Below are 23,299 nucleotides of genomic sequence, written 5' to 3'. Positions count from 1 at the left end.
CCTCATCATCACCATCGTCATCAAGTATTATCGGAACTTACCTGTCCTCTGATTTCACCTTCCCGATGGTTCTTTGTACTGATCTGAATGAAAGCTTGTCCCCTGTCCATGTTCTCCAATAATCCTGGATTCACATCTGTCAAAGTTCCCCGAGCCTGGAGAAGATAGGTACATAACATATAAAGATGAGTTCTTCAAGAAAGGTATGATTGTCGACAGTGATAACCCTCACTTACATTCTATCATTCAATGCTTATACAGTAAAACATCTGTAGCGACCACCCAAAGGGAAAATGAAGCCTTTAAAGACAAGTGACTGCTATCATCAGGTTCTTATTAGTGTATTCAAATATGCGATGTCATAAAAGAACAATAGACGATCACTTCTGAAACATTTATAATTGCTGATGGAATAGGTACTTACGCTGTTTCCTCTGAAAGCATTCAGGACCAATCGAACTCGGCTTTCCCCGTTCTCGATTTCACCGATCTCGGCGTAAAAGTGAGGGGTAGATGGTGGGCTGTCGGTCCCGATGTCATCTTCAACCACGCTGTTGAGTCCCACAACGGCGATCTCGTAATTGAGGGAGCAATTTTCATCGAGGAGGAGCCAAGCGTGACCAGCAGCTCCAGTCTCCTGGGTAGGATCCATAAGGGAGCCCGACATCTGGATCGGCATTTCTTTAGAGAAAAAGAGAATATTTGGGAAATATTACTCCTGGACTGTTGTATATACATCAAAAATTGTAATCAATTGTTCTTTATTCTACAACTGCATATGTGCATAGGTATATTCATTGTGTAATCGTAACGTTGTTTACTTTGTAAAGCTTTGGAGTCAGAACAAACAAAAAAGTAACGGCTACCTATCATTGGAATATCAATGACTATTTCATGAAGCTTTTTTGGTGGCAGCGGTGGGATGATTAACTTACTTGCGTGTCTCCTGATATGACCCTGGTAGGGAAGTTGAACGATGCGTCCACGAAGCTCGGAGGTGGTGAAGGCACCAGTAGCAACATTGACATAGAGTTCACCGTGAAGGAACATCTGAACGTCACGGAGCTTGGGTCGTAGCCACTTTCCCTGAGCCTAAATTTTAATGAAAAACGTGTCATTAATTTTAAGGTTAGGGTTAGGGGTGAAGGGCACTATTCTATCACTTTTCGAAATCTCAACCTTTGCTATTATCATACTCGTTTAAATAATATGAATTAACGATCGTTTGAGACAGCTCAACTCGAAACTGAGCAGTGCAAGTGCCTCCCTATGATGTATAGGTATCTCTTTGATCTATTTGATAAAAAATGAGAGGGTTCCTCACCACTCCATCTCTGTAGTTTCCGAAGATGTCAGCAACGATCTTTCGCCTATTCCTGTTGGGCATCTCAATGGTGATGGCGCTGACTTCTGTTTGTAGGCCAGTCAATCGAACCTTGAGGGGAAAAGAGGTAAAAACGGCAATGAATGTCATATTCGATCATCAGTTGAATAAGGTATATATTTTTTTCATTTTCATCGGGGTTGCAATGATAGTTCAAGAGTTGAGAAGATGGATGTACTAACCATGTAGTTGATTGTCCCATCGTCATCTAGGGTGAAAATGGCTGAACCGCTAGCTCCTGTAGTCTTTGATCTGTCCAGGGCTTGGCTACCGGATAGTACTGCGTGGATAGCTGAGAAAGGATAAGACAGGAGAGTTAAAGGGTTGCACTGTACTAAACATACAAGTTAAACAATGATGTCGTCTCAAGGTCAGTTTTCTATCAATAGGACAAGAAGTCACATTCAAGTAGAATTTTACTTCTCTTTTGTCAATATTTATAAGAGAACTATATTACAGTCGACATGTGAAAATCAATATATTTTTTTCAATCTGGACTCATTCCACAAAAATTAACATCAATCATCAGAATGCTTTCGGCTAATGAATTGGCACAACATAAGTTGCTTTAAAAAGAACTTGTAACTTGAATTGTATACTGGACACGATAACAGGGTCCAAATGAATCACTAACACCCATGCTAGGTGGCAAGAGTTACTCACTATTGCACGTTTTTAGTGGTGTGATGCTGCCAACGAGCATTCCTACATCGCCCTCGCCCTGGACCGTCAATCTCATCTTTAACTGTCCCTTCGTGATCGCCTTCTTAATCGTACTCGGCAGCGATTCGACGACGTCCACCACATCAATGGCCTATTCAAGGATGGAAATTCATAACGATTTATGACATGCCAAAAGACTGAACGTAGGATTTATAAGCCTGTAGAAAACCTTTCCTTCCATTTCTATTCTTCGTCTTCTGCTTTTTCGTTTTCTTATGGTTATCATATTCATGAATTGGTTTTCCTCGATTTATACCTATCCGTATATTCCACTTGTAGGCCTACAAATTATTATCCTTAATATGCTTATATCTATAGATGCGTTCACTCATATATCGTTATCACTTTCTATTGGACTTATACTTAGCATTTTCTGTGTATAAACACACTCGCATGTACTATGTAATCGTATTTGATATTTTAAAAGCATTTACACAGAGTAGTAGGTACGTACCTCGCTTGCAACGGCAACTTCAATTCTTTTCAAGACATCGTTTCTCTTCGTGATCTCGACAACGATGTTGACGTCTTCTGTCCTTTCTGAAAAAATAATAGATGAGATAAGATAGGGATATCGACGACTTGAAAATATAAGACACTAAAGACAGTAAAAACACAATGTGATAAAACCGTGAACACGCTGTGAACACACTGAGAATACACTGTGAACACACTATGAAAACACCATGAAAGCACTGTTCAAACATGATGAATACACTGTGGAAACACTGTGGACACGCTGTTGACACTTTGTGTGACACTGTAATCTTTCCACCATAATACGTTTTGATAAGATGCTGTTTCTTACCTGACTCTACTAAACCATCAAGGAGAGCAGCAAAGTTGATGGCGTTTCCATTCTTGGAGGATGAGAGCATTACTAGTCCTCCTTTCCCTAAGATTTCATTCACTGGACCGTTGCGTCGCTTCGGGGTCAGAAGAACACTAAAGGATTCTATGAATAGCAACAAAAACAAGACACAAGTTACGTGATGTCATCAAAGTATGAAAGACATTTCTAACCACGAACGGCAATTATTTGTTAGTGAAATTTGAGGTATGAAATAGTATACTTTATTTTTGTAAATTATATAGTGTTAGGAAAAAAATATTTTTATCAAATATCAGTTTTCTAAATCTGTTTAAACTGCTGGAACAGACAATTTTAATGGTTAACTAATGTAAGCTGTTGTAAGTTATCCTATTTAGGTGCAAACATAATTTGTTCTCATTTTAATTACTAAGTTAACACAAATTCATAAAAATAAAGACCACACAAACAAATTGATTTTGTGACCTAAAGAGCAGACTGCTGATATTGCAACGAATGTTAGGAGTAAATACGAAAAGGAAAAGTCTTTTCAATTCAACGTGCATGGCGTGCCTTTTCACAAATATATTCATAATCAGGTACAACATTTCATAATTAGATCATGTTGAATTATGAAATATTCGACATGCAGTCAACAGGATGAGCGTATCAGGGAATATCCATTTGGCAGAAGGTTACACGTTTTAAATCAGGAAGTTATATATATTTATTCTCTCTCTTTTTTAAGATTTATTTATAAAGAATTCAGTCAAACATACATTGTTCTGTCTTTTTTTAAGAAAAGAACTTCCGATGTGTGCCCTGAGCCCCTCTTCTCCTGACCCTGTGTCTCTAAAACTTCATATTTATTCATATTTTATCGTAAATCGAAATGTCATGATGATATTTCTAAATATAATTTCTGTTAAGAAAAACAAAGGCGCGCCTTGTTTTGCAGGCAGAATTGTGCATCTTCCACTACTAAAAATAAAAATATCAAAGATAATGATCCAGCAAGTTTCGCTATCATTAAGCCACCGTCAATGACGAACGGGAAAGTGCCAAGTCATGTCAAAAATAATACCGATTCGTGAAGTATTTTGAGGTAAGTGGTGGGGTTCACTTACGGAAATGAATAAATGGTTAATAAGTTCGTCTCCTCTGCATTTTGGCCCCCCGTCACTCATATTTATGAAATGAACAGACGATTTCAAAAATTCAACTTAAAAAGCTTGCAATATTTGCCCGCCGTTTCTTGTAAATCAATTAAGTGTAGTTCGATTAGTAACTTTCGAACGCAAAACACGAACGCGAGCTCTGAACTATTTGCAGTGAAATGCATGGCTTGAAAAATAAAACAACTTCTTGAAGCTTTCTGAAATAAAATCGGCGCGTTTGATGGTCAAAACCTTTCTTACAATTTATTTTATCTTAGAATCAAATAGGAAATGGGCGTCAGTGACCTTCATTATAAGAATAAAAGACTTCCATAGCAAAGGTGTCTAAAGTTAGGATTTTCTCAAAGCTCAACTCGACCCTGACCGTGTCTGGTCTCAAATTGAAAGACCTACCGATGTATATCTCATCCGAAATAGCCATGAACTCTTTAGAATTATTTTTCACGAAAGAGATTATGATCATGTCTGTATTTTACAAAATCATTAGCAACAAGATCTAAAACTTCTAGCTTAAACCCACAACTTGTGGGAAAAATAATAAAATGGTTTACCTGTGGAAAGTGCCCGATGGGGGATTAAGCGACCCCTGACCTCTCCATGCTCGTGTGACCTGGTGGTAAGTGTGACGAAAATGTTCCTGTTGCGCAGATCACGTGAGACAATCTGAGGAAGGTTTTTCCACTCTCCGCAAATCTATTTGATAGCAACACAATAAAAAACATTTTTCCTTTCATTATCCATTTATTGGATTTCCGAAGTTGTATAGAAGAGAGAGGATCAGACTTATACGACTACAAAGTTTGATATGTTTATTGTAATAGGTTTTTTAACCCTGCTGCAGCTGTTTTATGTATGTTTTTAAAAAAATTCAAATATCTAAACTTACCGTATCGGAGTCAACATCACGAACTGTATGAACGTGCAGCGTTGTATTGAGTACGCCGGTAAAGACAACTTCGAGGGGAGTACTTAGTCTGCAAAACGAAATATGAACACAAATGCATACATTTTATAAACGATTAAATTTAATGTTGACATTACGAAAACTGCTTTTAAAGTTATTTAATTTGATAAATGGTGATTTATATAACTCTGGTCGAAAAAGACGAGGCCTAGATGAAAAATATCCAGGTTCAATTTGTTACATGGAAAACAACGTTTTACAATGAACTCGTTCTATGAATATTTCGTGAAACCAGACCCTGGCGAACCTTACCTTGTTACGTGTAATGTGAAGTGGAGGTTGTTATTCAGAAGGAGGAAAGATCCTCGAGAAATCGCTCTCGTGTTCACCGATGTCAAACGACCAGATAGGATCGATACAAAAGCTGAAAACGCAATGAAATACAAAATCAAAAGTTTGCTTAGAAATAAACATACTGTGCTACATTATTTCCATTTACCTTAAAATAATAACTGGTTTTAAAAGACAGTCGTTTGTACAATTCTCATGATTTTTCTTTTAATCTTGTTCGAAAATAAAGATGTCTTCTAAAATCTTAAAATAAATCGTTGCATGTCTATTAGCAATGTCCGAAAGTAAACTCTGGACATTATTCTCAGCTAGCCGTAATATACAACATGAACATAATCCTTCTGAATACGATTGTCAGAATGTTTAGGATTGAATTAATTCTTTTTAAATAACTAATTTCGTAACAATTTTTTTTATTTACCTTCTCCCTGAAGTGTGTCTTCCGTACCCTCAGTCGACGCCGTATCGTCGGGGCGCTGTGCCTCGCTAGATCCGTTCGTTCGTGAGGGCTTCTCCTTATCAACATCTTAAAAGGAAAAAATAGATAAAATCATAAAATTCAAATTCGGAAAATGAAAAAATAGGAGAGTAGAAAAGAAAAGAAACGGTCCAATTTTGGTGATTTCTTTGTCTTATCGAATCATACAGTTCCAGTCTTGTTTATCTATTCCTGACACATTTTAGTGTTGATCAAATAAATTGAATTTGTATATTCATAGACGGTTTCAAAAGAAAAGGCGGGAGGGTAATCAAGTTAATAAATTCCTCTTACCGTCTGACGGGCAGGTCTTGCAACAAAACCCATCTCTGATCACTGGATCCTCGTCATTAGGACACGTGATATCAGGACATTTGATGTTATTACATGAGATCCTTCCCAAGAGTATACCATCTTCTACATCCTGAGATATAAAAAAAAAATGAAAGAGAAAATACACAAAATTAAGGGAATAGTCGAAATTGAAGGTTTCAATGTAGGCCTATTCGAATTTGTATCCGTAAATTTATTAACTTTCTACAACAATCGGGCTTTGCATCAAAATTGTACTATGATATATATAGTAGAATATTTTAATGCGAAGATTGTTTCGACATATCTCATCTATCTCTTTATCTGCATAACCGTGCACCCCTATATCTCCCCCTTTTCATATTTCCTCTCTCGATAAATCTCCTCCCCGAGGGCATGTATTATTCAGTCTTGTTTACATTTGTCGTATTGACAAATCATCGCAAATGACTTTCGGAAAAAACCATCACACAATAATCTTTCACCAATGAATAATACCCCTAAGTTCAAGAGTGCGTGCCCCTCGTTAGCACCTCCCCAAAAGCATCAAATTCTTTTTTTAAAATCGAATCACAAACCATTGACCCGATTTCTATCTTTATCCAGAAGCTTTATTAAAAAAAGGATGAAAACGATATTGATGAATGTTTAACTCGTTTGGATATTAATGGTAATAAATCAACCAATTGCCATTACACGATGTAGTTGCAGTAATGAGTGGGTTAATGCCTTTTAGGTCCGTGGGCTGAAAAGGTGGGTTTCGGACTAATAATTGCACCATTATTACCCCTAATCATTTACCCGGCTCCGAGATCTCTAATAGCTCCATTCATGACATTTGCAGTTATCGTGTTTTGTATCTTAGTTCTCGCAAATGATTTAATCCCGCCGACTGTCTCAATTTTCGATTTGAAAAGGAGCTAGACGACTCATCTCTCTGTACTTTTTCGCTCTGATTCGCACCCATACAGGCAGAGTTTAATTCGATTGACATGCTTTACCATGATCTTTTTATATCTGTCTGTTTGGGGACAATGAACGCATTTTCATCTCTTATTTTTCTGGGTCAGAATTGCGAGGATAGTCAGTCCCTGACATAGAAATTGGTGTCTGCGGCTTAGTGCATCTCACGGGTGCCTCTCGACAGCGTCATGGGGAGTGGGTTAAAACAGTTGACTTTGTGGTGAAATGAGGGTGAGAAGTGGTTATAAAATCGTGTCTTTCTGGATGACAAACATTCCAACAGAAAACAAAATGGTCATGGAATCCAAGTTCCAGCTGAGAAGAATATAAGCATATAAGTTCTTTCATGAATAAGCCTATCAATGTGTAAGCTTTTAAGTATTTTTGTGAACCGATTCTAGAATGTAATTTCATTCAATTAAAGCAATATACATATATCTCCATATAATAAATAACAACAAATAATAATTTCTAATCAAATATATATTCTTTCATTATGGTGAACCTGTTTGAAAATTTCGCTTTCCTTAATCAATCATGTGAATAGCATTATACTTTACAATTATAAATTACAAAAATAACAAAATAAAAATCACTCGATAAATTATCAGGAGTTCAAATATACCTGTCGCATCATCTAAGTCATAAAAACGACCTCTTGAAGGATGAATCGGTTCGGGTAAAGGTGTAACAGGGCTACGTTTTCTTTTTAAGAAAACTATATAGTCGCGCCAATATTTTCACAACCCCAAAACACCGTAAAATCTGCTAGCCCACTAAAAACAACAGCTGCTTCAAACGAGTCTTCAAATTGACCGAAAAACGTCAAAATCTGAAGGACATTTACGGGCTATGGTGTCATAAAATGTCACCATATTCCAGAAATGAAAACATCTTTGGGGAACATTATATAATATAGCTGTCATCAATGTGTCTTCAGTAGTCCTGTTCCGCGAGGTGGGGAAGGGGGGTGACGAATATATTTTTTTTCATTGCAATTTGTATCGAATATCTGTAATGCTACACAAATTTAAATTAGAACCATGATTTGCGACAAAATTCTAATAATTGGCATTGATCATAAATACCAATATCAGTTTTAGGACCCTGACATAAACTTTCAATACCAACTCCTGTTGGTATTACTAGCAAACTAATATATTGATAAATGTGAAATGATTATTTGTCATCACTTTCATGTCATTTCTCTCAACTCAATCTGTGTCTCGATCTCATTTTCATGATTTTCTATCTCCGCCCAGTCGCACACATCGCCAACCAACTCATTACATTTACATTATGGCAGAGCCCACGGGATACGAAGCTGCAAAGACAAAAAAAAGGGAAAGCAGGGTTTAGGTGGCACCTGGACCCCGCGGCCCGGGTACGACTTTCACCCACCCCTCGAAACACCGTAGGCAAACAGACATCGCTGTGAAAATTATTATGATATGACATGGGATATTACACCAGAGAGAGAGAGTGAGCAAAAAGAGAGAAAAAAAAATGTAATGTTTTGCCAGCCGCGTTATTCTTTCCGTTTCTGGAATTTTATGAAAATTGGGTTAATTTTGTAATTCTACTCTGAATGGGAACCTATTTGAGGTACATTTTCGGATTAGATAAGTTGTTATCCACACAAAAGTATAGAATGGAAAAAAGGAAAAAAAAAACTTAGAGTTCATATCGTTAGTTCACAAAGAGAGCAATGTAAAAATGATGTTTGTATAACATATAAAGTTCATTGCACGAGAAGTTAAGTTGTGAACAAGTTACCTCGTTTTGACAAAGCAAATTGTTTCCCATTTTGCACTTGCTCTATTTAGAGATTAAAATGTTATTATCACTACTCAATGGAAAACAGGTCAATATTTTGGCACATTCTAAAAGGTTTGCTAAGCATCCTCAATGCTTTTAAAATGTGTTTTCTTATCCATTACGTGCTCCCTGGTTCAAAACGAATAACTTTGCTTCCCACATTAAATAAAGGACGAATATATCATTATCAAACAAACTTAAAGAAGATAAAGCGCAGGGGGGGCGGGCAACGTGGCATAAATCAAACAACAAATTTTAAAAAATATGGTGTTTTTCATCAATGCTCTTCTGGAATTAGGGTAAAAATACAATTCGTCGCCTCCATCGCGTACCATGAAAGAGTGGACATAGATGAAAAAGGAATAAATCCCCCTCTCAAACCCTGCTCTTCAGAAAAAGTCTCTCCGATTTCATATTTTGAGATGTACCACCTGTCATTGGCTCACAGGTTTTCAGGGCACGGTTTCATCCCCTTTTGTTTTTACCACAGCAGAAATTCCACATGAAATAGCGTACGATCATGTCTGTTTGTAGTCGTCTACCTAACCTTCTGTGTGTGAATCTACGTATAATTCTCCCCCAACAGGCTCCCCCTCCAACTTAAAAACTGTTTTCATCTGTTACCTCCGTCTGACAACCCCTCAAATATATTTTCTATGACACCCTTCTTCTTTCTCTCTCTTACCTCCCCCCCCCCCCCCCGATTCTCTCTATATTCCCTCTGAATTATTGTTAATTAACCAATTACATTTCATTCCATTCACTAAAAGAACACTCTGCTATTTCACCCATCACGTTAGGAATTCATCAATACTTCCTCATACTTATTATTCATATTCTAGATCATACGCCATCTACACCATACCCCATCCCTACTCCCACCCCTTCGCCCCACACCTCTCTCCTATAATGTGTCTCCTCTTGCCACAGTCATACTGGTGAAACCAAATCCAGTCCGATCAAAGCTATTACGTTATTACCAATGACATACCATCGGTCGGTTTGGAGTCGCTTCCATTGGTGTGACTGCAGTATTATACCATTATCCCTTTCCAATCGCCCATCCCACCTTCTCAGGTTACCCGTCCCCAAGTCCAAGTTCGGCAGGAATTTTAAGACCCAGGCTGTCGGCATCAACGCCAAATCCTCGCAGACCCATCGAAAATTCGCCACCCTTCATTGGAGGAGACGATATGCTCAATTTAGAAGGGGGTGATTGGTGGTCTATCCCAACGCTGCCACCCCTTTGTTCGTAGCTTTTAACACGAGGGGTCGGTGGGGTGGGGGAATACTACAACGGGGGGGGGGGGCTTTCATATCCGACTATTATTCATAATTTAAAAAAAATCAACTTCCAATACGTAGATCGGTGCAATTAGATTTATAACCTCCGTAAAAATATTCTCACAAAGAGTTGTACTCCATACGACTCGTGAAGATATACTCCCTATGTGTACCCCTTCCAGGACCAGCAACCTCAGTCTGACACCCCTCCAACACCTGTCTGAGCGTGTCAGTTTACCCGGACTTGAACTTGAATCAATGTCAAAACTCAATTCGTCAAGCCCTAAATCAGTGCGTTCTGTTTCTATTGCATATATAGACAGTGTTTGTTTATCAACACTACAGCCGATTCAAGTTCAAGTAAAATGTAAGCATGATAAACGCAGACAGCCAGGAATTAAGAATCTCGAAAATGTTTTAAAGGAAACAACCGATAAAGATGTTGGAAAACGATGTCAATTCCACATCAAAGATGGAAACAATCGCCAAATGTAACCATGTAACCAAGTATGTAACCAAGTATTGTTACAGTAAGAACACGTGGAGGGAGGGGTAATATTACCCTACTGATAGAAAATTATTGGAAATGACGAGCGCAATTGAATTTGCTACCATGCATGACGCCCAAGGTGATGGTATAACCCATGTAGACAATGATCATCAAAAGACCATTCCCATGATTGCTTATAAACTCTTTGTTGTAAAGATCATTTAGTATGGTTTTGCCAAAAAAAAATATGCACAATAATGAATCGAATCGTTTCCCCCCTTTTCAAAAGAAAGGAAGCGAAAATGACTGAATGTCTCAAGCAACGTTTCAAATAAGACACAATTCAAGAAAAAACAGAACAGCGTATTATTCCAAATATCGAAAAATACGAATATTTTTGTTCATGAACGAATAACTATTAGCGTTAATACGGTCAGGCTGGGCGCCGGTGCCGCAGAACGTGTAAATCCTCGAAAGTGGCGTGCCCGAGTCCCCGCGGTATGAGGGGGGTGTCATGGATCACTCACTCCCCTAGGGCTCCGGGGAGTGTTCGCTTCCCACCACCCATTATGGCCATCTCCGACATCTCAGCAGCGGAGATGATACTTTGTTTAAGCTCGGAGGTGACTCATTCTTTTCGTTTGGGGAGAGAGACAAATTATTCGCAGATGGAAAAATTGTTTGAGATCTTTGGACGACTTAAAGTATTAAGATTCCACTACAGATATAGCTGTTGAAATCCATTCCTACTATCCCCATATCCGATCCACCGTTGCGACCGTTGCTCTCTCCCATTCTCTTATGAATTTTACTTCGGAGATGATGAATGAATGATTTCGCGAATCAAAACGCGTATCGTTTAATGAGTGGAACAAGCCAAATGAGTATGATCGGGGAGCGTAAGATCCTAATGATCAACATCACGGTTTAGCATGTTAATTGTCATAAGTTAAGACTACTAGTATAATGGTTGATGTCTGTCTAATATTGGTACAGAATCAAGAAGATTGGATTTTGTTTTCTTTTTTTTCATCCCCTTAAACTTCTCTCTTTGGTGATTATTGAAATATTTGCAGTTTCATTGACCGTGATTAAAATAGCCATAGCGAATAGATTCTAGAGTATACGATCTTATATCACATTTATTACGTTCTATCTTTATTAATCCTTCAACAACTAAGTCATGAGGAAATAATAATTCAAACCTTCATCGTCGAGGCAGAATGATTTAATATCACACCGTAGATGTACAGAAGGAAAGGTCACTTGATAAACTTTGGTTTTACCCAACATCACCTAATCACGTGACCGAATGCATTTGGACGCCACAGACAATGGCACACGTTATAATCGCAACGCATGGCGCCACACGTCCCCATTGATTCCAGGGCCTTTTTATTTATCTCCTCAAAAGCTTTCTTCTTTTGGAAGTGCAATCAGATATTTCTCATACCCAAAATGACCGTATTTCCAACCAAATATCCTTACACACTTTCACTCTCTATCTAGGTTACGTAGACGCACAAAACCCCCAACATTTCTCATTATCGGCCACACATAACCGACAGCCAAATTGATAAAAATACGCGAAAGAGAAGTAGGAAAGAAAGATAAAAGGCAAAAGGGAAGGAAAATTGCAGACGTACTGGAGACTTTTCTAGCCTGATTTAGACGGGAATTAACCTCGATATCTTTTGTTAGACTCGCCATTAACGTGCCACCCGGAGGATCGTCTGCCGGATGGGTTTCATGGAGTAATCTATCGGGGAGCTGAGGGAAGGGATGAGAACCAGAAAATGGGTGCTATCCTAGATCCTGAATAGCTCCTGGACATGTACCTGAATGCCTTGTCGAAGAGCGAGGGAGGGAGGGGTTTGGCTTGATGAGCTACAATCTTCTGGGAATCAACTGGCTCCAGTTTCCGAATCTTGTTTCATTTACCAAGTTCACGAGGGGTAGAGCTACATATCGACTCTATACGACACCCCTTGACTGTTCGTTAAGAATACCATGGGAATACTCGCGATCCCAGCCATTTGAGTAAACTTGATAATTTAGGTATTGTTAGATTCTCACATATTCCTTACATCGCATTGATTATATTAGTTCATTTTCAAGTATTTTATACAAGGGGTCACATTATTTGGTATATAGAATGAAACTATGAAATGTTTCATTATGAATGTATGTGTCAATCTGCTGCTCCGTATTTCATTTTCGATATCTTTCTATTTTCTTGCCTTCCCTTTCTCTCCATCCCCTGTCTCTCCCACTCTCTCTCTCTTTTCTTTAAACAATTTGAAATCATTCACCAAAACATGTTCCATTTAATTCGAAAAATCCCAAGACGAATAAAGACGGCGTCTGAACATATTTACTTCTCCCAATCGAATGCCTACATCGAAAACATCTTTAAAAAAAAGAAATAAGACCTTCTAAAAATTCATCCAAAAATGGTAGAAGGGAGTCAGGTGATACCGTTTACATCACTGAAAAACCACCATCGAACTCAACATTCCTGGCTGATCAAAATATTTTTTTTTAAACATAACAGAAGTCTTGTTCAAAATATCCTAAACTTTAATGCATGTTGTATTTAATACTGTTTCTATAAAAAGCTTAAAGATAAAAAGTGTAAGTCATTGTTTAATGCATTTTTCTGCAGAGGACAATAACACGTGGTAGTTTGTGAAATAATTTTTTTGATGGGGTATCCGCTTACTTTCATTTAATGATGATTTTAGGAGCAATTTTTCGGTGCTGCATTTTAACAACATATCACAGACGCATGAAACTGTTATGATCTTACAGCGCAATTTTTCAAAATTCAAATAATGTTAACTAATGCCTTTAAGTTGTAAGTCTTTCTCATTTGGGATCACCGGATTGGGAGCGAAGAAGAAACTCGACAATTATGAATACCAACTGGGTGAGGTTTGCCCTGGGCGAATGAGGTAACTAAATGCGAATATTTACAGTTCAAGTTCGAGGTGGGATAGGAAACACTAGCCAAAGTTTCGAAAGAGAGTGGATAGTAAAGACATATATCAAGACGTATTTCAATGAGAAGGGTCTTTACATTTAGATGGAGACATGCGAGGATGAGAGGTGTCCGAACATGTATGACGTAGGCCTATATCTTTGAAGAACATGAATGATATGATTCATATGTATTGGTATCACCTTTCTGATTATCTAAGAACATAATTGCCTATATAGAAATCTTGCGATCTAAGAGCGTAAATCATAGGATAGTTCAAATCAAGAACTAACGTAATAAACCACTCATGGAACAGAAAGGCAGGTATGCCGCCCACTTATCTCTTGATAAAACATGATCAAAGGAAGGAAACATTTCTGTAACATGAGTGATGACACAACTACTTTAAAATTGTTGCTGAATGTTTGCGATTCGGTCGTTCCGTGACTCACTCAAGGATTTCACGAAGGCGTGATTATATCTTAGGAACGCATACGAAACTTCTAATGTGGTGGTTTAGCGCTGAGGTATGTTCAGAAGAAAATGATGGGTTCGTTGGGTCACTGGACTAATTCGGCTGGTCACCTCCTGACGCATTTGCACTTTTTATGATAGATGGAACTCTTATGATCATTAACTGTTATTTCATGAATCTGGCCCTAAATTCAAATTTTCTAGAGAGAAAAATGTCTTTCTTTTACCCTACTTAAGTGGGAGGAAAAGAAATTTGTGAATCATTTGTCGTTACATATGTGGCTGATGATTGTTCTAAAAAAATATCTTGGCAGTTTTGGCACAATTACAAAGCATGGTGAAGGTCTTTCCTCATATCATCAAAGTCAATTCTAACAATTTCCGTGGCCTGGAGGAAGTACAAAGACGACAAGCTTTTTCCTCCCCTCCACTCCTCAAGGAATACCACCGTGGGATCTTTAACTAGCCATCTCCGATCCAGTAATGAGTGTACATTGATTGCCAGTGTCTCTTTTTTTTCTCGACAACGGGTGCGTGAGCGATGCTTCATATCGCCTTGTCGATCTCCGGCTTTGTCGACATCACAATTAAAAATAAGAAGCCGGGTAAAAGGGCTTGGGAAAAAAATTGTTGAGAATACTAATTGATCTGGAGCAGATGTCACAAATACTAGTCTTTGATAAACCCTAGGGATGTGGGGACCTACATAGAAATGAGTCTTGACTGGAAACCGTCTTTACTAATGTGAATGTACAAGTTTGGGGAGTGGATATCAAGGCATATCTTTGGCTCATGTGCCTGAGGATACCATAAATAATTATGGAGTTACGGTGCGGTAGAAATAAAGAAACAAAGTTATAATTATCAGATCCACGTTTTATGAATTTCACTTTCCCCTAAGCAAGGGACTAAGCATGCTAAGTAAAACATGGAATACATATTCCGAGATATTTAGTATCTTTGTCAAACGGTTTGCAATTATTGCGGGTTTAACAGCAGAAACAAAGCAATTCCACGAAAACGTTATTTGCCTGCATTTTACATGAAAGCTTAATATCATGATTAAAAATCGTACACCTAAGATTTGTCCGAACCAGTTTCTATGCCCATTTTGATTATGTTACTGAAGTTGGGAAAGAAACTCCAAGTTGGCGTGAAATCAAGTATCATACCAATCTTCTTGGTCATCCAAAATGGCCATACCTTTCAGACCAACCGAAGAAGGGACGGACTAAGCATTGTCCTGTGGCATTTAGCACAGTAGAGACGAATCATGCTGTTACCTAGCAACGGGTCGCTGGCCACACTTGACTCACAGTAGGTATAACATGAGTGTGGAAGAGATCTTGTAAGACTCGAAAGAATCGGCACAAAGGTGTAAAAAAATCTCTTACTTGCTGAAATACGGGAAATATGTGTTCGTGGAAGACAAGGGAACACATAAAGAGAGAAATTGGGGTAGAAGAGGAAGAGTAGGTAAAGAATGAGGGTAACTTTTGTTTCACAAACACTGAAAAAGAAACGGAAATTTAAAATTGTAAATCTAAAATCAGTAGTTCTAAACAAAACATTGGATGAGATGTTGAACATGAGATAAAACATCAACAGGGAAGGATTAGAGAAGATGTCACTTACAATAGACTTTGATGAACCCACACGCTCACACGCACAGACAATCCCTCATTCACTCACACACGTATACGCACACACGCAGACATAACCTCATACACACATCCACGTGTACACACATAAAACCCCACACCCACTCACCCTCGCAGACACACCCACACATACTGATACACCAGGGATAAAAAAAAAACCAGTGTGTTTACACGGCGATCACTATCCCTGTTTCATCCTCACTTCGACCGTTGAGGTCACGTAATGGACACGAATATTTTCCCCCTGCTCCCGCCCAATTTTGTCTTCCTTTTGAAATTGTCTGTTTTGGAATTATGGCCACCCACAGTAACTCTTTATTCGAAGCAAAGAGGACACCGATTGACAACCCAAAATGTTATCTGTTAAGACTGGTTGAGCATCACCTTGAAGTCGATTTAGCGTGTTTGCTCGATGTAGGACCGACCCCTTTGGCTTTATTGTGTCCTCTTTCCATCCAAACTGTACACAAGATGCACATACATCTTTTTTGGAAAGAAGGTATTAATACACAATGCGGTAGATATAAGCCTAATTATGACAATTTCAATCATATCACATTTCTGCTGAAGAAAGTAATATTCAGGAAATATCATGGTGAGTTGATATTATACGATTTCTTCTTATGAGTTGTTGCTAATAATTATTCTCACAGGAGAGACTTCAAAGGATTCCCGTTTGAAAATAAGTAACAAATCCATAACGATGGGTGACACGGGTTGCGTGTTGTTGTCCAGCCATTCACCGGAAGGATGGTATGGTCCTCATCTACACCTCTTTCTATTCCTTGTCTTACCCCTTGATTACCCCTTATCCTCCCTAGACGACTCCGGATAGATACAACATGGGCATTAAAGAGGTTCTCTTCGGGCAATTATCATGCTTTTCATTAAAATCATCGCCATCAATTTAAGAGGGTGCAAAAGTGCATTGTTCCTTCTGTCTCTTTTTGATGTATCCGTTCAGGAGATGTCCACCATTAAATACAGGACAAACTTGGGAAACCCCTGAAGATATGAAGTCACTACCATCTCAAAAATCTGCCTTAAAACGGTTCCATATTAACATGACCAAGCGGTGTTATAAATTTAATTCTACAGCATGCCCACACGTGGAGCGTATCAGTCATAACTTTAATATTTCCTCCGTTTCTCATTTCTCCCTCCGCTAAGAGTGCAGGAGCTTTCTCTGAGACATCCTGATATATCACTTTTGACACCTCTTAAAAGATGTTTATGCGAGGCATTACACGATATGAAAACAGTTAAACGTTGGTTTATACAAGGCTGTCAGCGTGACCGGCAACCCACAAAGTGGGGTCAGGTTCCTAACGAAAGAAAGGGACCCACACTAACTCCATGATTACTTCTCTGACAACTTCTTCAGCGCTGCTGAAACATGACATCACTATGTTACAGAGGAAATGTTGGAATGAGATCATGTGACCATGCAGTGAACCCTAGCGATTACGCCCCCCACCCCCCTCTTTTAAGTCACGTTAAAGTTCAAATATCAGCTTAATCTTTACAACAACCGTATTGATTAAGGCATGACGAGTTGCGTTGGGCAATCGTTCAGAGGAAATCATTGTTTTAGTAACCTTTCTTTAGTTTCCTCAGGTTTGGCGAGGGGGAAACAGCCATGACCACAATCTTGATGAGAAAGTGGGAAAAAGGGGTAACGAAGAAGTGGCAAGGAACATTGTTTTTAGTAGTGTCATAGGAACCCATTTCACATCCTGGAATTCTATGAAGAAATCCTTATGAAGTACCGGTCGCTAGAGGAAGTGCAGTAAAAAAAAATCACATTTATTTCTTTATCGCTTCCATCAAATAATTCAGTGAATCTCAGCTGTGTTAATGTTTAAAATAATTAATACAAATCTGATATTGAGAACGGGGCTATTCAGATTGTTGTGGGACGTCCGTGTAAAGGTTTTCAACACCTCTGAAAGACTTCCTATAGGTTAATGAAGCGATTCCTTACCGAGCAACGGGAGTAGGGGGCGGAAGCCGGCTCCAACATGAGGAGCAAAAACAAAATAGCAGTTTGAGCAAGTTTTCCTCTTGAGCTGTAACCGAAGTCGGAGTATAATTACGACTTAGGCCTAGATAAATGAGATATAATCAGTTTATCCACCGCTCTACTGCTTTCTGTTTTATGTACAAAATAAGGCCTGTCTGGCAGAAATTTCTTGAATTTTTTTAATGTCCACTATTTTGAGAGTTATTAATCCTTAAATCAGAAACTTCGTGACAATCTGAATTCATGCCGTCATATCAAAGTGATAGGTTTGAGGGGTTTTTTTGTAAAGGGTCAATTTGCGTGTTTCCTGATTTCCAAAAGGCCTTTCTTCATAAGATGTGGAAATACTGAAATAGATTTCGGGGGTGGAGTTAGAATATTTGTAAAACAAATGATCAGACATTATATCTGCCTTCAATTAATGTTCAAATGAAGGAAATGGGTGACAGGTTATCAAATAATTACTGCCTTATGCATTTTCCAATGGACAAAGGAGATTTAAATTGTGTAGAATTCCGGTGCACATTTCGCCATCAATGCCATAATTAAAACGATCATCAAAACTGACAATCGGAGATCGTTTCTGCGTATCGATGTGGGATTTGAAATCACATGACATTATGTATTAAGCGCTCTGAGTCATGTGTTGCGATTCAAGTCACACAAAATGAAGGTGGGAATGATCTATTTTTCCGGCAGGTGATGATAGCTCGTCGAAGAGGAAGGATCTGTAAATAATAATAAATACGACTAGTTTCAATCACCTTTGATAACAGTGTATTTCTTTAATAATAGTGGAGAAATCAACCCTGCCCTATAGAGTAGTCAACAAGTGAATACTAATTTGAAAGTATTTCTAATTTTTATGCGATATGTTACTAATGAATATTGTGAAAATATTCCTGCTGACAAAACAGGCGGCTGAGCTTTTCCGTCATCATACAAAAGTCATTTCTTCGCGCCAATTTCCTCCACAAACATACGGAGCCATATATACGAGAGAGGACGGATGCACAAGTCTGCCATGCAGCCGTGAGGGTTTTCCGCGCCCGTTTATGGAATTATTGATTGAGTATTGACTGGATAGGAAATCAAAGTTACATAATTTATTTGTAGATAATGTCTTCCAAGATCTAGATGAATCAATATGATTAGGTGTGCGTTTTTAAGGGTGAATAAGGGCGAGTGAGGGTGTGCCTGTGTGTGTATGTGTGTTTGCGTTTTATGTAAGGTGGATATGTAAGTGCCATATGTGTGAGAATTGTGAACACTTGCTAAAGGGCTCTCCCCCACCCCCATTCACCCTCCCAAACACATTCCCAGAAATTTGCAAACCTTTTCTTTTAATGCGATTTTTTCAGATTTCCACCCCAAAATGGGCGCCAGAATGATCCTTCAATATTAAAGAGAAAAACCCATAAATTGACGACGTAATGTTTATCACATACTGGTTCAAAAATATGTATTTTTATGAAAATCACCTTTATATATTTTATAACCAACTGAAATTCACTCTGTAGTCTGCACACTTACTAACAAATACTGCTTACTAAAAACATATTTCGCCAGCTACACTGAACTCTAACTTAATCGATAAAGCTAATTGTTTCTGACACTCCTACTGCGCGAACTTCCGTAATATACGAACACGAAAATTCTTGTGTCTGAAAACTGTTACCCCTGCTATAAAGATACATTGGATGTTTTTTACTTTTTCAAACTAACTCCCTCCTTCGTACTTCATTTATCCTCTCAATTTTGGCAGGACTAACATGCATGACCTTTCCATACAGTGCCTATTGACAGTTCATCTACTCCATCTGCAACGTCCGTTGCACATGGAGTAGATAAAAACAAGTTTTGACCATGGCGAGCTCTCATTTTTTTAGAAACGTATTTGTACACCAGATCACAATAGTCTGGACAATACGAAAAGCTGGTCGAATTGCAATAGTAAATCCCTTCCCCAATGGTTTAAAGACGGGTAGGTAACAAAAACAATTACAGGATCTTAAAAAGGTATTCTGGGTGACAAATATGCGTTTCAAGGGGATGTTTTGGACTAAACTTCGGGAGTTCCTTTCTTTTGCCCTAATCCATGATTAATTCTGATGGGGAGGGATAAATTTTGTTTTCGAGCCGGAAAAGATGGGGTGAAGAAAATTGGGCAAGGTTCGCTTGAGTGTTCTTCCATCGAGAAGAAGGAAAGAAGCCATTGATGGGAGTAGACAGTCTACACATTGGTGTGATAATACGATGGGTGTTTGTAGAACACACAAAGCAGGCCATTGAATTGGAGCTAACGAGTTTTCTGCCCCCTTATCCGTACCTTGAGCGACTGTCACACCTGTACAATTTGGTCAAAGTTTGTCCACGTACGTAATGCGATCCGTTTTCTCGTTTTATAATGTTTTGGTATCAATCATTCCATCCGCCATCTCAAGAATTACTTTTTTTAACAACATAAAATATCAAGAATACAATTCATTATATATATAAAAGGAACCATTTTGTGATGTTAACGGCAGTAATTGATATCAAGATATAGTATTAAGTGAGAAATGACTTGACGTACGGTCGTCCAGCATACGCTGAATAAAATTCTAGGTGTGACAGCACCCTGTAAGATGTCTTCACGCCCGGTTGTTTGCCAACCGGGCGGCGTGCAGGTGGGCTAAGGAAGAGGTCTTTGCGAAGATGTCGCGTTCGCGAGAGGACAAAAGGTGAGAACATCTTCAAAACAATAGGAGCGAGAGGGGTAATCCAGTGTGTTGGAATTCCACATTGCTTTGACTGGGGTAATTACCCTCCACCTATTCACCGTGTCTTTGGACCTCGAGGAGACTTGGCGGAAATCGCTTTATTTCGTACGGGTAAAGGCTCTTAAATGCTGTTCTCGGCGAAAGAATGTAAAGCCTAAAGAACCGGGTGATCTTTGCAGATCTATATTTTGCTCGACAATCATTGTTCATCGACACTAATACGGTGATTAGTTAAAGTGTCCGGATATTATCTTCATTGGCAAAAGCAAATTAGTGGCTGGTGTGTTATCGTCGAATTGCAGAAAACTTTATACATTTAGAAATAAACGACATAAATACGTTGTGAAGACTAAAATCGGTGATTTTTATCAAGATAGGATTTGGAATATTGTTTAAATCAAGAAATTTAATCACTGTGTCAATCAGTGTTTTCAAGTGACAAGCTGTGTGTGGGAAACAGTATGCACCTTCAATTTAAGCTGATTTCAACCACGAAAAACAATAGCAGATATTCAATTGATTCTGTAATCTAATCTCGTAAAGATGAAAAACGATGAATCACATCTTATCGACTTGTTGCACACTCCTTTCATTATTTCAGTCTGTCTGGATAAATTAAAGCAACACGATAACTCAGAAAAGAAGGGCAATTTAATATAGACGTACGAAATGGAAACCACGTGGATTTTCCCAGACGAATGAAATGATAGAATCTTTTTCATTTTATTCATTTTCATATTAAGTTATCAAAAAGAAATGCCTAATCACTGTTTTAGGTATAAGAAACCATAGTCACGTAACAACAAACTAACAATGAAACGGGATTACTATGCCTTCTACCTGGCATTTTAAGTCCATTTTAAATTCCTCTCTAAATTTAGAATGGATGATTTTCAAATACGCCAAAAAGGCACTCGGGTTTAATATCATTAGGGTCCTTAAAAACTCGAGGTTTGTGAGAAAAAGAGGGAAGGGGAACGGGGTAAAAAGATATCAACAATTAATGTTTGGGACTTTGTTTCGGGTTGTTGCCGAGTCAACGGGAATAAGACCAGTTCTCCGTCCGATTCTTACAATAGAAGACGAAACCAAAGCAATATCTTTTCATTGGCATATCGATTTAACTCATAATCTTCTTTCGGGCTCGATGAGTTAAAGGTGAAGAAAGGAGATTTATTTGACTTGAATGGGGAAATAAGCATTAGATAAGAAACTCTACAGCTTCCGAGTCTGTTACCTGTGGCTTGTTGCCCCAGACCAATGTCTTCTTTGAGTTGGCACAAAGCTTATTATTATGACACCTTTGATTCTTCTCATTTTTTTCTCTTTCTTCTCTCATTCCTTTTGGTATTTTTTGTTTAATTCTTTTGAAGGGGACCCGGTACCTGGCCGTGTCTCGGGTCACGCTCGATTGGACTTCGTATCAAAGATTCATTCGAATTAGTGCCTTGATTAAACACTAATGTTTAAGTCGTCGTAACTTATTGATCTCACAATTTACGACAATTGCCTGATGATCTTCCAGTTTAGACTTTGGGCGGGAAAGGACGAATAGGCACTCCAGTGACCAATATCATTATTTGGTATTACAAATCATCATCTGTATGTGGGCATCCAACATCATATTGAATAAGACAGGCAATGAATTATAAACCTTGCACAACTATCGTCAATTGGCATGATAGGAGATCATGTAAAAGACTTATGAGACCAGGTGATAACTTCAAAGTGACTCCCATTGTCTCCTTAATTCGACTATTGTTGGGACCGATTATAAAATCTAGATTCACAACGAATTGAAATCAATAGGTTTCGAATATCAGTCGCGCATGTGTTTACGTATTGCTTGATAATTATGTGGTAACCCCTAGCAACTTGGGTTAATACCCAGCATCTTCAACGTCTTAGCTTTTTAGGAATTATTTCAGTTATCATCTTGTTTGTGTTTTGGTGATAGAGATGTCGCAAACAAGCGATTCGTTGATGACATTCCGATTGGGATAACGCGGTCTAGGGTCTGAATAAGATGAATAGTACACCGGCCCCTCGCAATGCAGGTGTCTCATCATCAACACTCTTAAAATGAAATTTACAACAATATTTTGAAGTGAACAAGCTTGTTTGCTAACATATTCGAATTCTATTCATATCTTTTCGTAATAAAATAAATCGTCCTTGACTACCTTAATGTTGCCAGAGGTTGTTGCCAGACATTGCAACAAATAAAAACAAAATGTTGAGGGCTCGTTGCGAGAGAGGGGTACTGTATGTTGTATCACCAACAGCTGATTCTCTCTGTCTCTCCCCCTCAAAAACACTCGATTAGATTATGTCACCGGGAAATTCGCATTTATAGAATCAAATCATAGCGGGCTTAAGGTTAGAAAGAAATTATTAACCGAATGACTTTCAGTCCTGGCTGTTCGGCGGAAACGGAGGGGGGAAAGACACAAAATTGAATTGGGAAACATTGCTACATGACTTGGAGTTCACCTTCGATTGGACACGCCAACTCTAATCTCTGTAAGAAGTTCATTTTGGGTATGATTTTAACACTATCTGGCAGTAGCTGGGATTTTCATCGGGATCTTGGAGCTAAATGTAGCGTTTAAATGAGGATATGGGGGAAACCTTCATTATTTTTCAGTCGAAGCATGCGAGTTGACGCTCATGATTCGAGGTATTTGATTTAAAACAAATATA

At 38.4% G+C, this 23,299-nt stretch overlaps 1 protein-coding gene across 2 annotated transcripts in view; it reads right to left on the bottom strand.

The window, feature by feature from the left end:
* The window catches only part of LOC121427607 (chordin-like), a 61,986-nt gene that overhangs the window by 8,936 nt on the left and 29,751 nt on the right, over positions 1-23,299 (bottom strand). For both annotated transcript variants that reach the window (XM_041624088.1, XM_041624087.1), the window contains exons 3-15: positions 6,124-6,253; positions 5,773-5,877; positions 5,313-5,424; positions 4,983-5,070; positions 4,648-4,789; positions 2,916-3,062; positions 2,562-2,647; positions 2,048-2,198; positions 1,567-1,676; positions 1,325-1,435; positions 936-1,092; positions 425-681; positions 42-155 (exon numbers count right to left, since the gene is read on the bottom strand). In XM_041624088.1, coding sequence (XP_041480022.1) covers positions 42-155; positions 425-681; positions 936-1,092; positions 1,325-1,435; positions 1,567-1,676; positions 2,048-2,198; positions 2,562-2,647; positions 2,916-3,062; positions 4,648-4,789; positions 4,983-5,070; positions 5,313-5,424; positions 5,773-5,877; positions 6,124-6,253 — 1,710 coding nt within the window. The remainder of the gene's footprint in view (positions 1-41; positions 156-424; positions 682-935; positions 1,093-1,324; positions 1,436-1,566; positions 1,677-2,047; positions 2,199-2,561; positions 2,648-2,915; positions 3,063-4,647; positions 4,790-4,982; positions 5,071-5,312; positions 5,425-5,772; positions 5,878-6,123; positions 6,254-23,299) is intronic.

This window comes from Lytechinus variegatus, chromosome 14 (genome assembly GCF_018143015.1).
Source record: "Lytechinus variegatus isolate NC3 chromosome 14, Lvar_3.0, whole genome shotgun sequence".
Lineage (NCBI taxonomy): Eukaryota > Metazoa > Echinodermata > Echinoidea > Temnopleuroida > Toxopneustidae > Lytechinus > Lytechinus variegatus.
This window is presented reverse-complemented; position numbering and strand designations above follow the sequence as displayed.